The following is a 16,544-nucleotide window of genomic DNA, read 5'->3' on the forward strand; positions in this document are numbered from 1 at the left end:
AATAAGGTTGAGGTTTATGAAGTTAATTAGTATTCCACGAGCAGCTCTCAAGTGAAGGCTGAAAGCTTTCTGATTTTAGCGGTCATTTGCGTCCCTGAACGTGGGTTGTCTGAGAGTGTGGGCTATCTGATGACAATTTTCAAGACATGTTACTGTAAAGAAGTGGAAGTAATGTGCATGAACATTATAATATTTGGCAATGTTTGTACTAGTGCAAGTTCGAGGATGGAATACAAAAACTCTGTTACATCCTTACTCTGGCAGGTCGTGTGCTGTGACCTACCATCACGCTTCCAGCCTCAGCATTGCCTTGTAAAGATGTGATTACCTTCATAATGTCATAGTAGCGTTTTGGCTCAGAAACTTGCTGCTACACAGTGCACGCGATTCTCCAACGCTTTCCTTGAGCAGCTCATCTATTTCTCTTTAAATGTTGAGCCTTTGTAATGTTTTTAACCATACTTTAAATGGCTTCACCTTGTAAAAAGCCTTCAAAGCTTTTTGAATGACCAAGTGGGGAAAACTGCACAGCGGAAGCACTCCTGTGCTGCCACACCGCAGGAGGATGCAGGGCACTAATTACCACTTAAGGTCTTTAATAGTTCTCTGGTTTTATGACAGTGGAAGATCATGGAAATGTAATTCGCTGCATATGGGTTTGTACCAGCCAATATCTTTTGGTTAAGTCTCATAATCCTTCTTTCTTAAAGGTCTTACCTTAACTCAATGTGTAGTATTGCTAGTGCTCTCATCTTTAGTAAGAAAATAATGGATTTGTGCCTGAAAATATCTAAAAGTCTGAAATTATGAAAATATCGTGTATTTGAATGGAGAAGTAGGAGGCTTTTTGAATGTTTTCAAAGGGCAAATAGAAGCATGATCAGTATCTTTAAGTTCACCTTTTAAAACTCCAGAGACATGGCAGACAAGTAAATTTAAACCACTGCTTCTAGTGACTTCCTTTTCATACCGTGAGTGACTTAGTAAAATTGAAAGTCAATGAGGAAAGTCCCAAGTGCTAATCCAGATCTAAAAGCTCAGGAAATTACAGATAATCAACTTTCACATCGTTGTCACTTAGTTTTTTGTTTCGCCTAACGTACATATCCTCAGGTGTTTTGAGGGGAGATTTTGTTCTGTTTGTATCAGTTATATTCGAGTAAAGTCCAGATATTTAATCAGTACAGTTGGCACTTTCCGTGATGAAGCCTTTGGATAGCATCAGTGTCTGGGTTTCACTTATGATTTGCTTAAATAGTCTTTATTTCTGAACTCCCGGGCAGAATCTATTTTTTGAGCATCTCTAATATCAAGAATACTTGCAGTCCATCGTTCCTAACCCATGTCTAGTTTGTACTATCGTATGAGAGTCGCTTGTTGCTTCAAGAGGCTGATGTACTTGTTTTTCCAAAAGCACGCATTAAAATTGTTGTGGGTAAAAATTATCCCAGGGGTCTATGGATGAGTAACGTAGTCAAATGCTACGTCTTAATACTGCAATTTTCCTCTGAAGTCGTAAATCTAGAAAGCATTGTTTCAGACCTGCTCCATGGGAGACCTGGCAAGGGATGGTGCATTGAGTGCTCCCGTAGCTGTCAGTGCCAAGGGCCATTATTTTAATGGTTGAAAACAGCCACTGACACCGTAACAGGTGGAACAACACAGTTCAGATGTCACTGGTGATGTAGTTCTCATGAACTCCTGTTAAATTTACAGTGGAGCAGGAGAGGGCTGCAGTAATTTTTAAAACACTCCATCATGTCTGTGGAACCAGCGGCGTTGGGTCCTGCCTCTGAATGCTCTTTGGTCCGTGTACGGGGCTGCCTTGACTGTGAGTCGCCATTTCAGGCTGTCCCGGCATCTCCCCACCGAAGGATTGCATCTGCCTGTGCTGTGGCCCTGCTCCATCTGCAGACCGACAGTTGCACATCGATATTATCAAGTTTATTGGATATAATCGGGGTTTTTTTAGTTGCTTCTGCTGTTTCTGAATGCCAAGATCTTGTGTAGGAAATGAAAATTTATCTGAAACCTGATTAAATCAATCTGAAACCTGACATCCTGAAAATAGGGGCATAAACCTGACGTAGATGTGGAGGAAGAGGCTGGACCACCTGACACGACCAGAAAACAGTTTTAATACAATTATGATATAAATAATAATTGAAAAAAGGCAGTGATTGAAACAAATGAGGGAAGAGAAGCAGAGGGAGCAAGAGGGAGCAGAGGATGTTAAAAGAGGACTCCAGTGCATTTTTCTGAACTGCAAAGGTTATTGCTGCTTTGAGGCTACTGACAAAGGTGGCATTTGTGATCCGCAACGACTATCTTTGCTGACTCTGTGCGGAAATGAGTGTAGGATGTGTTGAGACAGTGATGCAGCTGGTGTTATTTAATAGCTCTCACCAGCCCATCCATCACTTCTGAATCCAGCTTTCTTCCGCACTGATTGATGTGTTATCATTATGTCAATAAGGCAGCTTGAAAGATGACTTTGAAACACTGAAAATACCTAATTATTGTTCTTCACGGAAAAGGAAGTTTTTTAAATGGATGTAGCACTAAATGGTTTCAATACATTTATTTTCTCCAGAGTTTTCAGAAGCAAATGCGGGTAGGGGGGATGTATGTTGTGGTGGCCGAAGCCATGCCTCGAGGGCACGCAATGGTAAGGCACAGTCCTTTTTGGTGCTTCCCTTGGCAATGCCAGTGCCTCGATGCATTGTTGTTACGGTCCGAGGACTTCATCACAAGAATCAATTAAAGGCTGGGAAAATGCACAGGTCTTGTTACAGAAAAACTTTCAGTGCTGTAGTGATAGCTAGGGAAAGGTTTAATCATCACTTTTTTCCCCCCCCTCCCAGTTTTCAGTTGATGATGCGTTGCTGCAAAGCCTCCCAGCTGTGGCTGTCAAGTGCCACACTACTGTACAGATTTGCTCCTTTTTCTGCAGCTGGTGGGAGAGGGGACTGAACAGAACGGATCTGTTGATTGACACATGCTGTGAGAAGGCAACAGTTAATAGGCTTTGAAATTCAATGACTGGTAAATATTGTGTTCTTGAAGGTAAATGGGCTTAGGAAGCAAGCGGCATTCGGGGCTGAACGCGCAGGTGGATGGATGCTCCTTGCCTGGCCTGGGTCGAGTGCCGGGGTGGCTGCTGCGGGGAGTGAGGGCTAATTGGAAAGTGGAAAATGGAGCACCTGAGAGCTGCTGCTTTGGTGGTGCAGCTGCTGCGACAGAGGGATAATAAAAAAGCCTTGAGGTCCATCGCCAGCATGTTCTTAACTGTGGTATCAGCATAACGGGGTGGGGTTTTTTTGATTGCACTTGTCTCAAGGATTTCAGTCAGGCGTTGTCATGGGAAATTACAGCACCTGAAACCAACCTTCTTGGTCCGCTTAATAGTTGGACAAGAATATAAGGAATGAAGCCAATGATTTCCTTTACAGGTATGTTTTAACTCCTTGATTTTATTGTATGAAGTTTTGGTGTTCCTGTTACAATCTATTCTCCAGGGACATAATCAGTTATGATACATGGAGGAGTCCCAAATGGTGCTATGTCCATTGGGACAGAGACACCAAGTTAACACAGAGTGTTTATTTCTGCAAAAGGCTTATGCTTGGAGCCCGTATGAAACATCCCCTAGCGATGGATGATAGCATGTTCTATTTCTTTTTTTCTGGAAGATAATGAAGTAGTAGAGCAGGCTATAATGAATTGAATGACACCCATGTGCTTTTAAAAGAAAAAAAGAAAAAAGGAAAAGAAAAAAGGAAAGACCAACTCAGTTTCTTTTGAAGTTGGAAAATGTACAGTATTCTCTGTAGCAGCTCCACCGTTGTGCTTGTCTCATCTAGTAGCATCTTGGCAGCTTTGTAGAGCAGGGTGAGACGTGTGTCAATGTAGGATATGCACTGCATTTTTAGGATTTGGATTTTTGGGTTTGCATGCTCGCTGCTCTCAGGTGCCAAGCACTTCAGGTGATGCCGAGTGCCCCACCAGCATCTCTTTCCAGTCATAATCTATGGTGATTCCACTGCCTGTTTAGAATGATGGCATTGCATTGCATTAAAAAAAAAAAAAAACAACCAACCCACCAAACTGCAGTAAGAATGTGCTGTCGGCTCCCGCCGGCTGCGATAAATGCCTTCAGGCCTCCGCTGGCAGGCTCTGCTTCCGCTCGTGGTCGCTGAACATTTGTTCTTCCCATTTGCAATCCGGTCGAGCGAAGCTGGCTTATTCACATTTCTATTATCCAGCTGTCTGGCTTTTTTTAATACAGTGTAGCTTTGCTGCTTTGGCTTCCAACTCTCACTTCCCTTATTTGGTAAAGCCCTGCTCTGAAGCTGTTCCTGGAAGGGGCTGTTTTACGAGTTCTGGGACTATTTTCCACTTTCATTTTTGATCTCTAAAGCTATAGATGGCGTTTCAGCAGCGGTGCTGGCATAGCTTAACTCTTCGGTGCTGTCAAAACTGGGATACTGTGCTCTTTAGAAGTGCTTGAAGTGTTTTATTCTCTGCTGTAACACGGGTATACTGCTGCAGGCAATTTGAGCAGAGGCAATATATGGCAGCGCTCGTGTTTACAGCATATATATACCTTGTCGGCATGATCTACTTTTTAAAATGACAACCAGAGTGCGATCTTCAGTGCTAAGACTGTGTTATGGAGGACCCGGCCAAATTTTAATTAGCTGTGTGATTTGTTGGCGTCTTCTGTGCTCTGTTCCTGAGAAGGGGAGTGGCGTACAGCGACGGGCTGAACTTGGAGAGATCGAGCAGCATCATTTGATAGGCTTCAGGCAGAGCATCTCTGGTCCCCTGCCAAAAGGATGGTGGCTGTTTAAAGTAGAGAGAGGGAGAGGGCCTCAGTAAGTGAGGTGAAAGACTCAAGCTAAGCCTAGGAAGAGAAAGCAAGGAATAAAGCTTTCAGACTCAGAAAACAGACGTGGACATGAGTGTTTTACTGTTCGCCCGGGAGCGCAGCGCAGTTCAGCAGCATGACTCTGCTCGGTTCAGCTCCAGGGGGCTGTTGCTGGTCATTAAGGCAGTTCTGGATTTTTTGCGTTTATCTTTGTTTTGCTAAGCTCTTCAACTAGTGCTGCTCAAGTCCATCTCTAGCCAATTCACTGGAAGTGTGAACATCCGTGTGGCAGCGCATGCCTTACGGATGCCGTCTGCTCCCGCCGGTGTAGCACTGGGTGTCTGCTGCCACGCTGCTGGGAACGGCATTTTTCACAGCTGACTGAACTCAGAGCTCCAAGGAGAAGATGACGACTTGAGAATTCACTCAGAATGACCTTGAAAATTGAAGAAGGGATCTGAAAAGAGGCATTGCAGTTCAGTGGGGGCATATGTCAAAGGCTGCACGGAGCTGGCTGCATCCAGGGAGGAGGAGGAGGATGGGCGCACGCAGCAGTGCGGCAAGAGAGGATCCGGGGATTGCAGGAATCACAGTTTGAATAGGAGTCATCAATGCTGTGCTGTTACAAAAAGTGCAATTGCTGCCTTGGAATGTATAAAAAGAAACATTGCCAAAAGACATAGTAATTATTTTTTTCCAATTTTACTTCCTGGCGGAGCCTCCAGTGAAGTATCTTGTTTAGTACCGTACCTCGTACTTCCAGAAAGACAGGAGCCAACTAGAGAAAATCCAGAGGAGGGTAATGGTCAGGAACAAGACCGATTAGTCTTGCATCTCAGTAGCTGTGGGACAGGGACAGAGGAGCCTGCAGGTACTGCTGGGAGAGGGAGAAGTTCTGTTCTGCGTGCCCATGTGGAGAGGGAAAGAAGTAATGGGCTTAAATTGTAAAAATAGGTTAGATACAGAAATAGCGGAGCGCTGGGATAGATGGCTTCAGGCGATATGTCAGGGATGGAGCAGGCATAGTTAATTCTGCCTTTGGGAGGGAGGGAAGGAAGAGCCAGATAGGCTTTCTAGGGGTCTGCCAGTCCCGTGGAGGCCTGGTGCTGGCAATGCTGCGGAAGGCAGTGGGGCCAGAGTCTGGGCAGACGGTGCTCCGTGCAGAAGGAGAAAAACAAATAAGCATTTCAGGCAAGGGATTCCAAACACTTCATTAGCGTAAGAAAAATTAAAGCACTGAATTCAGTTTTATTATTTCTTCGGTTGTTCCAACCTAGACTTCAATAATATTAGCAAATATTTAACTTCCCTAGGTCTTATTTTTTGGCAATGTGGGTTTTCTTTAAGCCAAACGCATTTAAAAGCTGAAAATAGAGTTACTTTGTTGAACGGCTGAAAAATTTGCCATTGGTTTTGCGTGATGCTGCGGTGGCTCGTTTCTTATGACACGCACGCAAAGCGTTCTTAAACAGAAGCAACTTTTATTATGCTGTTCAGTCGTGTCAACTCTAACAGCACAACCATAGCCTTTCCATACTGTACAACATCGACGCTTTCAGAGGGTGTTGAAAATGTGATCTTTTTTGTTCTTCCTGTGCTTGGACTGTCCGAGCCATTCCCTGCCTCCTGCCCCCATTTCCCAACCCGTTTTGAGTAGGAACTTTATTCCGGGAAAGCAAGTGAAGATGCAAAAGTGAAAATTAAATCCAAAGGGCAAACAGTCAAAATAAAATGAAATATGGCCAGCAGATGAGTATACTTTGATTCACTGCTAGTGTAAAATGCTGTTGATGTAGACTGAAAAGACCTGAAGATTCTAAGGAAGAACGTCCCGGGGTTCGTGTTCTGAAACTTGTGTTTCAGTGCCTGGCAGGGGTATTAATCCTGGAAACTGTTGAAATGGAGACAGTGGATGGCTTCCCGAGTTAACACGGCTCCCAAGGCTGGGACAAAAGCTAGAGCCGTGACAGTTTACTTAAAAATGCTTCTGCACCTCTTATGCACATTAGTTTGCTGAATTCCTTTCATATAAAGCACCAGTGCTTCTCCTTGTAGTGTGTGAAACTTGAGTTTCAGTACTTATGGGAGAGAGGGGACTGACCTTCGGATGTGCCTCTCGGCAAGGTTTGCCCCTAGTCCAGGACTTCTTTTCGTGCTGGACCAGAAACGGAGATGAGCTGAGACAGTCAAAAACATTCACCAAAACCGGTAGCTTTCTTGAGATCCTGGGTTAGCTCAAATTAATGTGTGCAGTTGTGAACTCTTCTCTTGGATTTTCTTCTTTTCTTTTCTTTTTCCCTCTCTTTTTCTGGCTTGTCTTTGTTACTAGCCGGGAGCCATCGTGGTGCGTTGACTAAAGGTCCTTGAGCTTGTTCTTAGCTTAATTTACGTGCCTTCTCTTGGGCCAAATTATCCTTTGTGCCCATAAATAAGACCTGCTCCTTAATGCTTTCAAGGTTACCTGGCGTAGTCACTCTCTGTCCTTACCAGTTTTCTCAGGAAATTCAGCGTGCTGTTGTCTTCGTAGATCTCTTGCCCTGTGTGTTTCCCATTTGGGGCGTTATCCATCTCAGGAACAAGGAGGCCACCGGTTTTCTTGCAGTCTTTAACCTGACCCCCTAGATGTCAAATGGGGTATGTGAAATGCATCGGTGGTGGTTTGTTTGTTGTTTTTTTTGTTTGTTTGTTTGTTTTTTTTTTTCTTTCTCCTTGTGTTGCTGTCCTTTCTGGCTTTGTGCTTTCACAAAGCATCTTCACTCAGTGTTGCTTGTACCAGAGACTGAAAAACGAATCTGGTCTTTCCTGCGAATGTTTCCTTTTGGAACTGCCTGTATATCCCGTGTCTAAATATTTCTCTCTTTTCGAGTAGCAGTTTTCTCTTTGAAGGAGACCAAAGAGGTTACATGCAGAAATAAAACAAACACTGGTGTATTCTGAACTCTTTTGTACCTAAAATGTTTACTTAAAGGTGCATTCTCATGTTAGTCTCTTGGTAGTTTTTTGGGCACTTTGCTGCCATTGTGGTCTTGAGGGCTTTGGAGGGCGTTTGCTTGTAGTGCTGTTGAGGTGTCTGTGCTTTGGTTCTTAATTTACCCTGAGTTGTGGCAGTGTGTCCAGAGCCTGCGAGGGGATTTTCCCTACAGGTGAGGAGCTGTGGCTTTGCTCGTCCTCGTTAGAATATAGTTATCTTGCTCAGTTCTGGCTGAAGGACAGCCTTATCCCACAGTGAATTTCGGTGCATCTAAAATGCTGTGTTTGTTATTGTAAAGTTACTAACGGTGTCATATGGAGTCATACGCTAATGTTATGTGCTCAAAAAGCCATTGCTTTTTAATTAATGTTGCATTAATGAATACTGTTGATGTAGTAGGCATCGATATTCAGTGTCCAGCCCTCAGATTTTTCATTCTCTGAAATCACTGTTGCAGTCTCCTCCCTTTGTTTCGTTTGATATGTCAGCTCTAAGTTAATAACAATTACAGTATTTCCTATGTTGTTACAGCTTGAAAAAATGAAGTAGCAATTTCCATGGGTAGAACTATGCATAAATGAGTACAATGGCAAGAGGGTGGTACCCTCATGTCTTGCAGATAGGAATTGAAGGTGGTTATTTTAACATAAAAATTAAAATATATTTAGATCATAAATCATGCAGGCTCTCCATTGAAATGCTGGTTGCAAGGGTGATTTTCCTCCTTTATTCTGCTTTAAAAAGAAAAACGTTGAAAGCCCTTGAAACAGGTAAGATGCAACAGCACGCGGAAGGGAAGTAACACATTTCACAGCAGCAGAAACCTCTAATATATTTTGCCATGTAATTAGTTCAGTGTTTGAATTCTGAGTGATTGGGTTGCTTTGCAGTGACATGTGTGATTGCGATGAGATCCTTGGGCTTGGAATACAAATGCCCTTCTCGCCTGCGCTTAAATTTTCCCCACTTGTGGCATGGCGGAGCTGTTGGCAACGTGAGATTTGACTTCAGTCGTCGTCTCCCGCTGGGCTAAATGTGCGGAGTTCAGGTTTGTTTTCTCGCTCGTTTTGCTGGAACTGCGGATGGAGCGGGCTCCACTGGGACAGCAGGTCAAGCATTTAGTGCATCCTGAAAAAAACGGTATTTCGAAATGGTTTTCTGTGCTCCCAGCAAGGCTCGCTCACTGCAAATTGCAAATGAAAGGATGTCTTCTCATCACAAAGACAGTCATTTCAGTAGGATCAGGTTCTTTCTTTTTCTCACTCTTTATGGAAATGCAGGAATGATTAATAATCAACACATTTCTGCAGCAGCCTTTGTTCTATATTCTTTGAACCTCTTAGGCTGTCATCTATTCATTTTAAACCTCAGAAGGAACAAGTATAGAAATAGATGATGTAGTAATCCGAGGCCTTTTGAGGAGGTGAAACTTGCCTGTGATTCGAATATAGGCATTTTGTATTATTCTGTATGCCTCCTGCATGAAAATATTTCACTTAAACACAAAAGAGGTCTTCATTTTGTCTTTAAATAAATAATCTCTTCATCCTATGGAGTGTTATCGTCCTTGTGAGTGTATTAAAGCTGTGCAACTTTCATAAATATAAAGGCAAGAACTTCTATTTGCAGTATTTCCATCGTTGCCAGCTATGTTACTACTTCATCTTCTTGCCTGCTGTTTTTTGTGTTTAAAATAAAAAAATACTATCCTTACATTTATTCGCTACTGTGAGCAGGCTTTGGCCTTCAGGAAATATCAGGTGTCTAAGTATAGAAAAGTCTGAAGAGAAACTGCTAAATTTCAACAGGGAATTGCTAATTTTCTTTTAATTTTAGTATTGCTGCGCAATAAGGAGTTTGGCTTTTTTTCAAGTAATGAAGAAACAGCTGTGTTGGTGTTAAATATTCAGTGGGTTTTGTAAGTGACTTATTTAAATATCTTCATCTTTATAGATTTCCCTCATCTGAAAGTACTCTGAAGTACGAAGATTTTTGAGAGGGGGAATAATTTATCTTGTTTCTTACCTTTCTTCAGTTGGTGCTTTGTAAAGTCTGGGGCTGTGTTTAGAAAATGAAATCAATGACACACCTTTTTGCCAACAAAATACTTGATGCCTGGATTCGCTAACTGCAGAAAAGTTGGTGAAGGCTTTCTACTAAATGCTTAAAATAGCCAGGGGAGATTTGGAAAAAATAAGTGGCGTATTACACAACCAGCCTTGGCTGAAGCTGAAAGTACTTCCAGATCATTTAGAAACGAGCGCGCTAGAGAATGGCAGAGTGAGAAAAAGGGTGTACTGCAACTCAAAACCGATCTGAGCTGCTCTCTGAAAGTAGCAAAGATGGAAGGTTTTTGTAGTGGCCAGTGTCTAGCTGTGTCACCCGGCAAAGGCATCACAGAGAGCTTCGGACGTCGGCAGTGTCAGTTCAGCAACTTTCTGACTTGTCCTCGTAGACCGAGGGTAGGATTGACCTAATTAGCACCGCTTAATGCCCCGGGCAGTGGGGAAAACTGGAATTGCATAGGTATGTTTGGGTTTGAGTTCGGTATTTCTTGGCAGCTTGGTGCGAAAGAAGGTGCCCGTGTCTTGGGTGGGCTCTGAAATACTCAACTCGCTTCTCCAAATCATTCCGGCTTCTCTGAAGTTAGTGGGTATTTGCAATTGTGGACAAGTCTTGCATTGTGTTTTATAATAATGTTAACTAACATACTATCTAAGTGTTACTTAAATTCCCATGCAGCAGACCCCATTTTAAAAAAAGATAGAAAAAAATCAGTCTGGTCAGGTTTTTCATTTTGCTGTGGAGTACCCTCCCTGGTACCTTTCCCAGATGTGTTCTTAAAGGAAGGTCTGCGTTCCTAAAAAGTGATTGGCAAAATATTGTGTTGATGGTTAAGGAGAAAAGCCCAACCTTTTCTTTGTAAAGTTCTGGTTCCTTATGCTTTGGGAGCGTAAGGTGCCTCGGATGACGAAGCTGGGAAACCTTGAGAGATGAGGATTGTCTGGGCAAAACATAATCCCGCTGCAAGTATTAGGTGGAGACCTGTATGTGGCCATCATAGCGGGGAAGAGAGAAGGGATGGATTAATAAGTTGTTGGGTGGCAAAGACATTAGTCAGGATGGAAGTAAAAGAATCTGACTGGCTGGGCTTGGACTGTCAGGAAAGGATGGAAGTTTGGAGATTATGACTGGGTAGGAAAGAAGCAAGATCTAATACAAGAGAAGGGAATGGAAAAGGAAGAGGAAAAAAAAAGCATGGGGTAGAAAGAATTGTGGTTGGCATAATGTAGCTGGCAAGGTTCTCTCTTCATTGAACCCCAGAATACTTCAAAACATAGAATTTACTAGTGTTTCCACTATCCTTGATTTTGATTGTTCCTCTGTGATGCTGGTACATGCAGAGATTAAACATTACTGTGAGCTTCAGGTGGCAGAGACCCACATGGGGACCTAAATGTCCAAACAGTGAGAGCGTTAACGTATCACATGGTGCAATTACGGTCTTACTCAGTCCACTTTATTAGATGCAAAGCAATTGCTGTCGAAAGAACAGGATTTAGCTTGGAAACCTTGAAATGCACATTTAATACATGTCCATGTAACCTTCATTCATCATCCGTGTACAGGTGCGTGATGGGGCAGTACACAATTACGCAATCAGTTTTTCCATCAGGACCTTTGTGCGGTGTTCAGGCTTGATGATGTGTCATCATTTCATCAGCAGATACGTAGTATTTTATTTTTATACTTACCCAGTGTGCAATTCTGCCATTTTTCACTGTGTATGATGCAGATCTGAATAGAAGATGCATTCCTTCACGGCTAATATTCAACAGTGTATAATAAGATGTAGTTACTTTGCAGTATTAGCTTTAATTATCGCCTTTCCTGTGTGGCTAAAGCTGCTTGAATCCATGATCAGAGCAGATAGCTGATTGTTTCTGCTGCTTTGGCTTCATATTGCATCTGTTACAAACAGACCTCGCTTCCCTAAGTGTAGTGTCTGACAAGCAGTTGGTTTATCATACACAGTTGTCACTGCTCTGGGTTGCAGATTGCTGACCGTGATGGTACTCAGCTAGCGCATCCTTGCATGTTGATTTTTGTAAACATAAACCGTATGGAATCTGGAGATCTAAAAGTCTTCTGGACGTAAGTGCATGTGGTTTGACCCATGGTCAAATACATTCGATGCTAACCAGTCTCTTGTGGTCGTATTAAGGTGAACACGGCTAAGTTTAACTCCTCAACCACTTAAGAAATAGATTTCATAGAACAAATATTAGAGAAAAAAAAATGTTGGGTGCTTTTCATTGTTTGTTTTAGATCTGTAGCTTTGTAACTAGGAAGAGAACCTAAGAAAAACATGGTATGTTTTCCCTTCCTGCATTGGACAAGGTCAAACGCTTGTAGACCTCTCCGCTGTGCTACAGGGAAGAGAGAGGGTTGCTGGCAGTTACCAATGGAGAAGTTCAGCCCAACTCGACAACTTTCTTGATTGAAAAGGATGGAAAAAAGTACACTTGCTCTGTGACTAAATCTAGCATACAATTAATTCTTCTATGCAGTTCTGTGTGTTAATTGCTGTCATTGTGTGAACTGATGGTTTAAGCAAAAATAGAAAATTTTATAACTGGTGTGTTGCTTACAATGCATAGTCTTAGCTTAAAGTGCCAGCCTGCAGCGGCTTTTTGAATCTGTTCTGTGCTGTCAATCTCTCTGAATCATCTTTATGTAAATGAAGAATACGTTGAAGAGAGCAAACCTGGAAAGTGTGGTTTGCACTTCGTTTTCCACTTTTCTTGTTTGTTCAGGAGCTATAAGCTGGTAGTGTCAAAGTGGAGGTATTTCTGGACAGATGCAATTAAATCTCCTTCCGTGTGCCCTCAGCTCTTTCTCTCCTTCCCTAGTATGTGTCGCTCCATTAAAGGTCCCCAGTCGCATACCCAGTTCCTGCCGCATCTGTTGCTGGTGTACTGGGCCAGCTGCCCAGCAGGCTGCAGGGCTTGCTGTGGTGGTTTGAGACATGTTGGTCAGCCCATGGGGCAGTCGGTGGCTCACTGTGAGATGCAAAGATGGTCTGCCACTGGCACTTCCCCCTGTGAAGAGGGGTTTTAGTCTTGAAGATGGACCTTTTCCTTCCTGTGAAAGGTCTTTGGTATTGCCTGGTGTGTTCTAACGGTGCTTCGAGGCTGGATTAGACAGGCAGCCAAAGTGACATCACGGTGGTCTTTTCTTTAAGAAAGGCATGAAAAGGGTGAAGGTGTTCATCTCAAATGGCATCCTGAGGTAAAATTATCAAGGTCTGTCTCTAGCAGGGCTCAGCCCCTTGCAGCAACTTGAACCGCTGGTGGACCTGAGTTGACTTGTCTCCAGTGAGGGGTTTTTCCCTTTTTGGTTGGCATTTATCCCGGATGTCTGCTAGTAAGGTAGACTGGAAGCAGCTGTGCTTTCCAGACGGTGAAGATAAACCTCCAGGTTGGTCTCTCCTCAGCTTGCTGCTTCTCAAATTAGAATAGATATTAGGAAGAAATTCTTGGCTGTGAGGGCGGTGAGGCACTGGCCCAGGTTGCCCCGAGAAGCTGTGGCTGCCCCATCCCTGGAGGTGTTCAAGGCCAGGTTGGACAGGGCTTGGAGCAACCTGGGCTGGTGGGAGGTGTCCCTGCCCAGGGCAGGGGGTGGAACTCGATCATCTTCAAGGTCCCTTCCAACCTAAACCATTCTGTGATTCTATGAAACGGCAGTGCTTGCCAGTAAGAAGACACCGGGAGCCTTGAGAAATACCATGTGAATTAGAAGCCCGGAGCCTTATATCCCCGCCGTTGCCAAAGAGGCACTGGGAACAGCCCTTCTGGCTTTTTTGGCACTTTGTTTAAACTTCTAAGCTGCTACTTTAGGCACTGTCTTTGAATAGCTGAATTTATTTATTGCGTGTTCAGTTGCTTAGCAACAAAGAAGAGGAAAAATAGTAAACGCAGCTAATTTGGTTTTATTACTGATAAGTTAGCATCTCTTTAATATAAAAATGTATTTTTAATAAGACTAATGAGCTGTAATTCCTGGCTTTTACCAGGCAGAATGTTAAATAAACAGCGTCGATGAACTGGGTAAAGAATCCGACACCCCGAGGGGTTTACTGTTACCTGGAACTATGCTTCGAATGTCTGTGCTTGTGTGTGTGCGCTATTGTTTGGGGGTATTTTATGCTGCTGCTACTTTATTAGATGAGTTTCTCAAATTCTTTGTGCCTCTTTTTCCCTAGGCATAGAAGGGATTTGAGTTAAAAACTAAACAAACAACAATAACAAAAAAAATCCCAAACCAAACCCCTCCAACCTAACATTAATTGTGTGAAGTAGCGTACCTGCTAAAGTAGAAAAACAAAGCGTTGTAAGTATGTAAAAAGGATCTGTTTGCCTGGGAAAGCATTGAAAAGTGTTGCCATTTTAGTATGGTAGCGTTTTTGACTGGGACAAGTTATAAATTTTCTGGTCTTGCATCAGACGTTTGGCAGCAACAGTTAATTTTTATCATTCATGGGGCAACATTCCTGTTGCTCAAAAAAGCATTTGTCTGATCAAGAGCTTTTTGGAATTTGTTTATAAACCTTTCCTTGCTGCTGGAATATTTGGACAAGTTTAGCAGCAAAAATCCAGATAATTACAAATGGTTGAAGTGATCTCTCTGTTTATTTCATCTTGTTTTTTATAGATTGCCTGTTCAAACTATGTCCCATGAACCGGTACTCAGCTCAAAAGCAGTTCTGGAAAGCAGCAAAGCCAGGAGCTAACAGCACAACAGATGCCGTGCTACTCAATAAGCTGCACGTAAGTAGTCATGGTCGTGGTGCTGTTGATCGTCAACCCTCTCATCCATACTGCTTTAAAGAAGTATTTCACAGTATCACAGTATGCTAGGGATTGGAAGGGACCTCAAAAGATCATCTAGTCCAATCCCCCTGTCGGAGCAGGAACACCTAGACGAGGGTGCACAGGAAGGCGTCCAGGCGAGTTTTGAATGTCTCCAGAGAAGGAGACTCCACAACCTCCCTGGGCAGCCTGTTCCAGTGCTCTGTCACCCTCACTGAGAAGAAGTTTCTTCTCAAATTTAAGTGGAACCTCTTGTGTTCCAGCTTGAATCCATTACCCCTTGTCCTATCATTGGTTGCTACTGAGAAGAGCCTGGCTCCATCCTCATGACATTCCCCCTTTATATATTTATAAATGCTAATAAGATCACCCCTCAGTCTCCTCTTCTCCAAACTAAAGAGACCCAGCTCCCTCAGTCTTTCCTCATAAGGGAGATGCTCCACTCCCTTAATCATCTTAGTTGCCCTGTATTTCCAATCAACTTGACACGGTTAACGAGGAGACACTAAGAAAGTATCTAGAAATCAGTGTACAAGGCTCCCTTTGAGATGTGCACTGAGATCTAACTCTTTAAACGTGCACTGGTTTCTGACAACGTGCTGTTCCAGGTCTGCGTGTCCCAGTATCGGTACGTATGATACTGGGGGTAGAGTCATGGTCGCCATTTAAGCTTTTGTCGTTAACATGCAGTAGTGCTCTACGTGGGCGTTTTGGATGGTAACAGCATAAAAATGGGACCCTTCAAACAACTATACAGAGGGGAGGATTTTCGGGCGTTGCATCTCGACGTGGGCGGTCGCGGGCGTTAGCTGTGCTGGTGGATGCCATCTGAGCTACGGTCTGATACATCTACTGGGATTCCTCAAACAAACATAACTGCTGTCGATGCGTGTAAAGGTTGATGGGTAATTATGAGTAATTATAAGGCCAGACAGCCTCTCCTTCCTTATTAGCTTTCAGTATTTAATATTTTCTGGGTAAAATATTGACATTCAGCAGTAGAAAACCCAGTAAGGCAATTGATTGCTGTTTTTAGAGTTCCTATGTAAAAAAAAAAAGCCAACTTAACTTAAATACCATCTGTTGACTTTAGAGTTAAATAAACTCTGTGTTTATGTTAAAATTACATAGCTAGAGTACTTCATGTCAAAATTGCAATTCTAAATATTTTTAGTTTCTTTAAGCCTATATTAAGCTCATTGTAGACTGAAATACAAAATGGCCCTGTAGGAAAGTGTCATTTGCTGATTGCCATATGGCTGCCTTGCTCCCGCACTTCACAAAGACTGGCTGTTTGACTCATTTTTGCTTCTGAAAACATAATTTTATAACCTAGAAGTATTAACTTGGCAAGGAGAAAGCTATTTTGGTCCTGGCTGTAGCATAAAGGTCCCTCATTTGTGCCGCATTTCTCCGGCCCCTTTACCGATGATAAAAGGAGTAGACCGTGCCAGCGAGCTTTAAGTAATGGGGGATACTGGCTTTGTTTTTTCAGGTGTATATGGGAAGGGGAGAGTTTATGCTCATGGGGTATGTGTGCGAGTTCATGGGTTTTAAGAGAAAGTATGGTCTAAAGACTGCATCGTGTAGAAGAAAAATACCATGTGATTGCCCTGGATTACGATGTCATTTAAAGTTGTCTTCTCTTACCTCAGTACGTGGCAGTCGAGTGTTTGGGACCTGTTCCTATTCGTCTGACGCTTGACCATTTTGTGCGGGGGGGAGGGGGGTGTGTCTGTGGAAATGCAGGATTAGATTTTTCCAGTATTTAGCCCCAGCTGAGTGATGTTTGTACAGAAATGTACCGCCATGCATGAACTGCTTACTTGGT

General features: G+C 43.1%; 1 protein-coding gene across 1 annotated transcript in view; it reads left to right on the forward strand.

Moving 5' to 3' along the window:
* ITPR1 (inositol 1,4,5-trisphosphate receptor type 1) overlaps positions 1-16,544 on the forward strand; it is a 182,923-nt gene that overhangs the window by 37,033 nt on the left and 129,346 nt on the right. The window contains exon 4 of the mRNA XM_082487739.1: positions 14,556-14,671. Coding sequence (XP_082343865.1) covers positions 14,556-14,671 — 116 coding nt within the window. The remainder of the gene's footprint in view (positions 1-14,555; positions 14,672-16,544) is intronic.

The sequence above is a fragment of the Vanellus vanellus genome (genome assembly GCF_965231255.1).
Source record: "Vanellus vanellus genome assembly, chromosome: 9".
NCBI lineage: Eukaryota > Metazoa > Chordata > Aves > Charadriiformes > Charadriidae > Vanellus > Vanellus vanellus.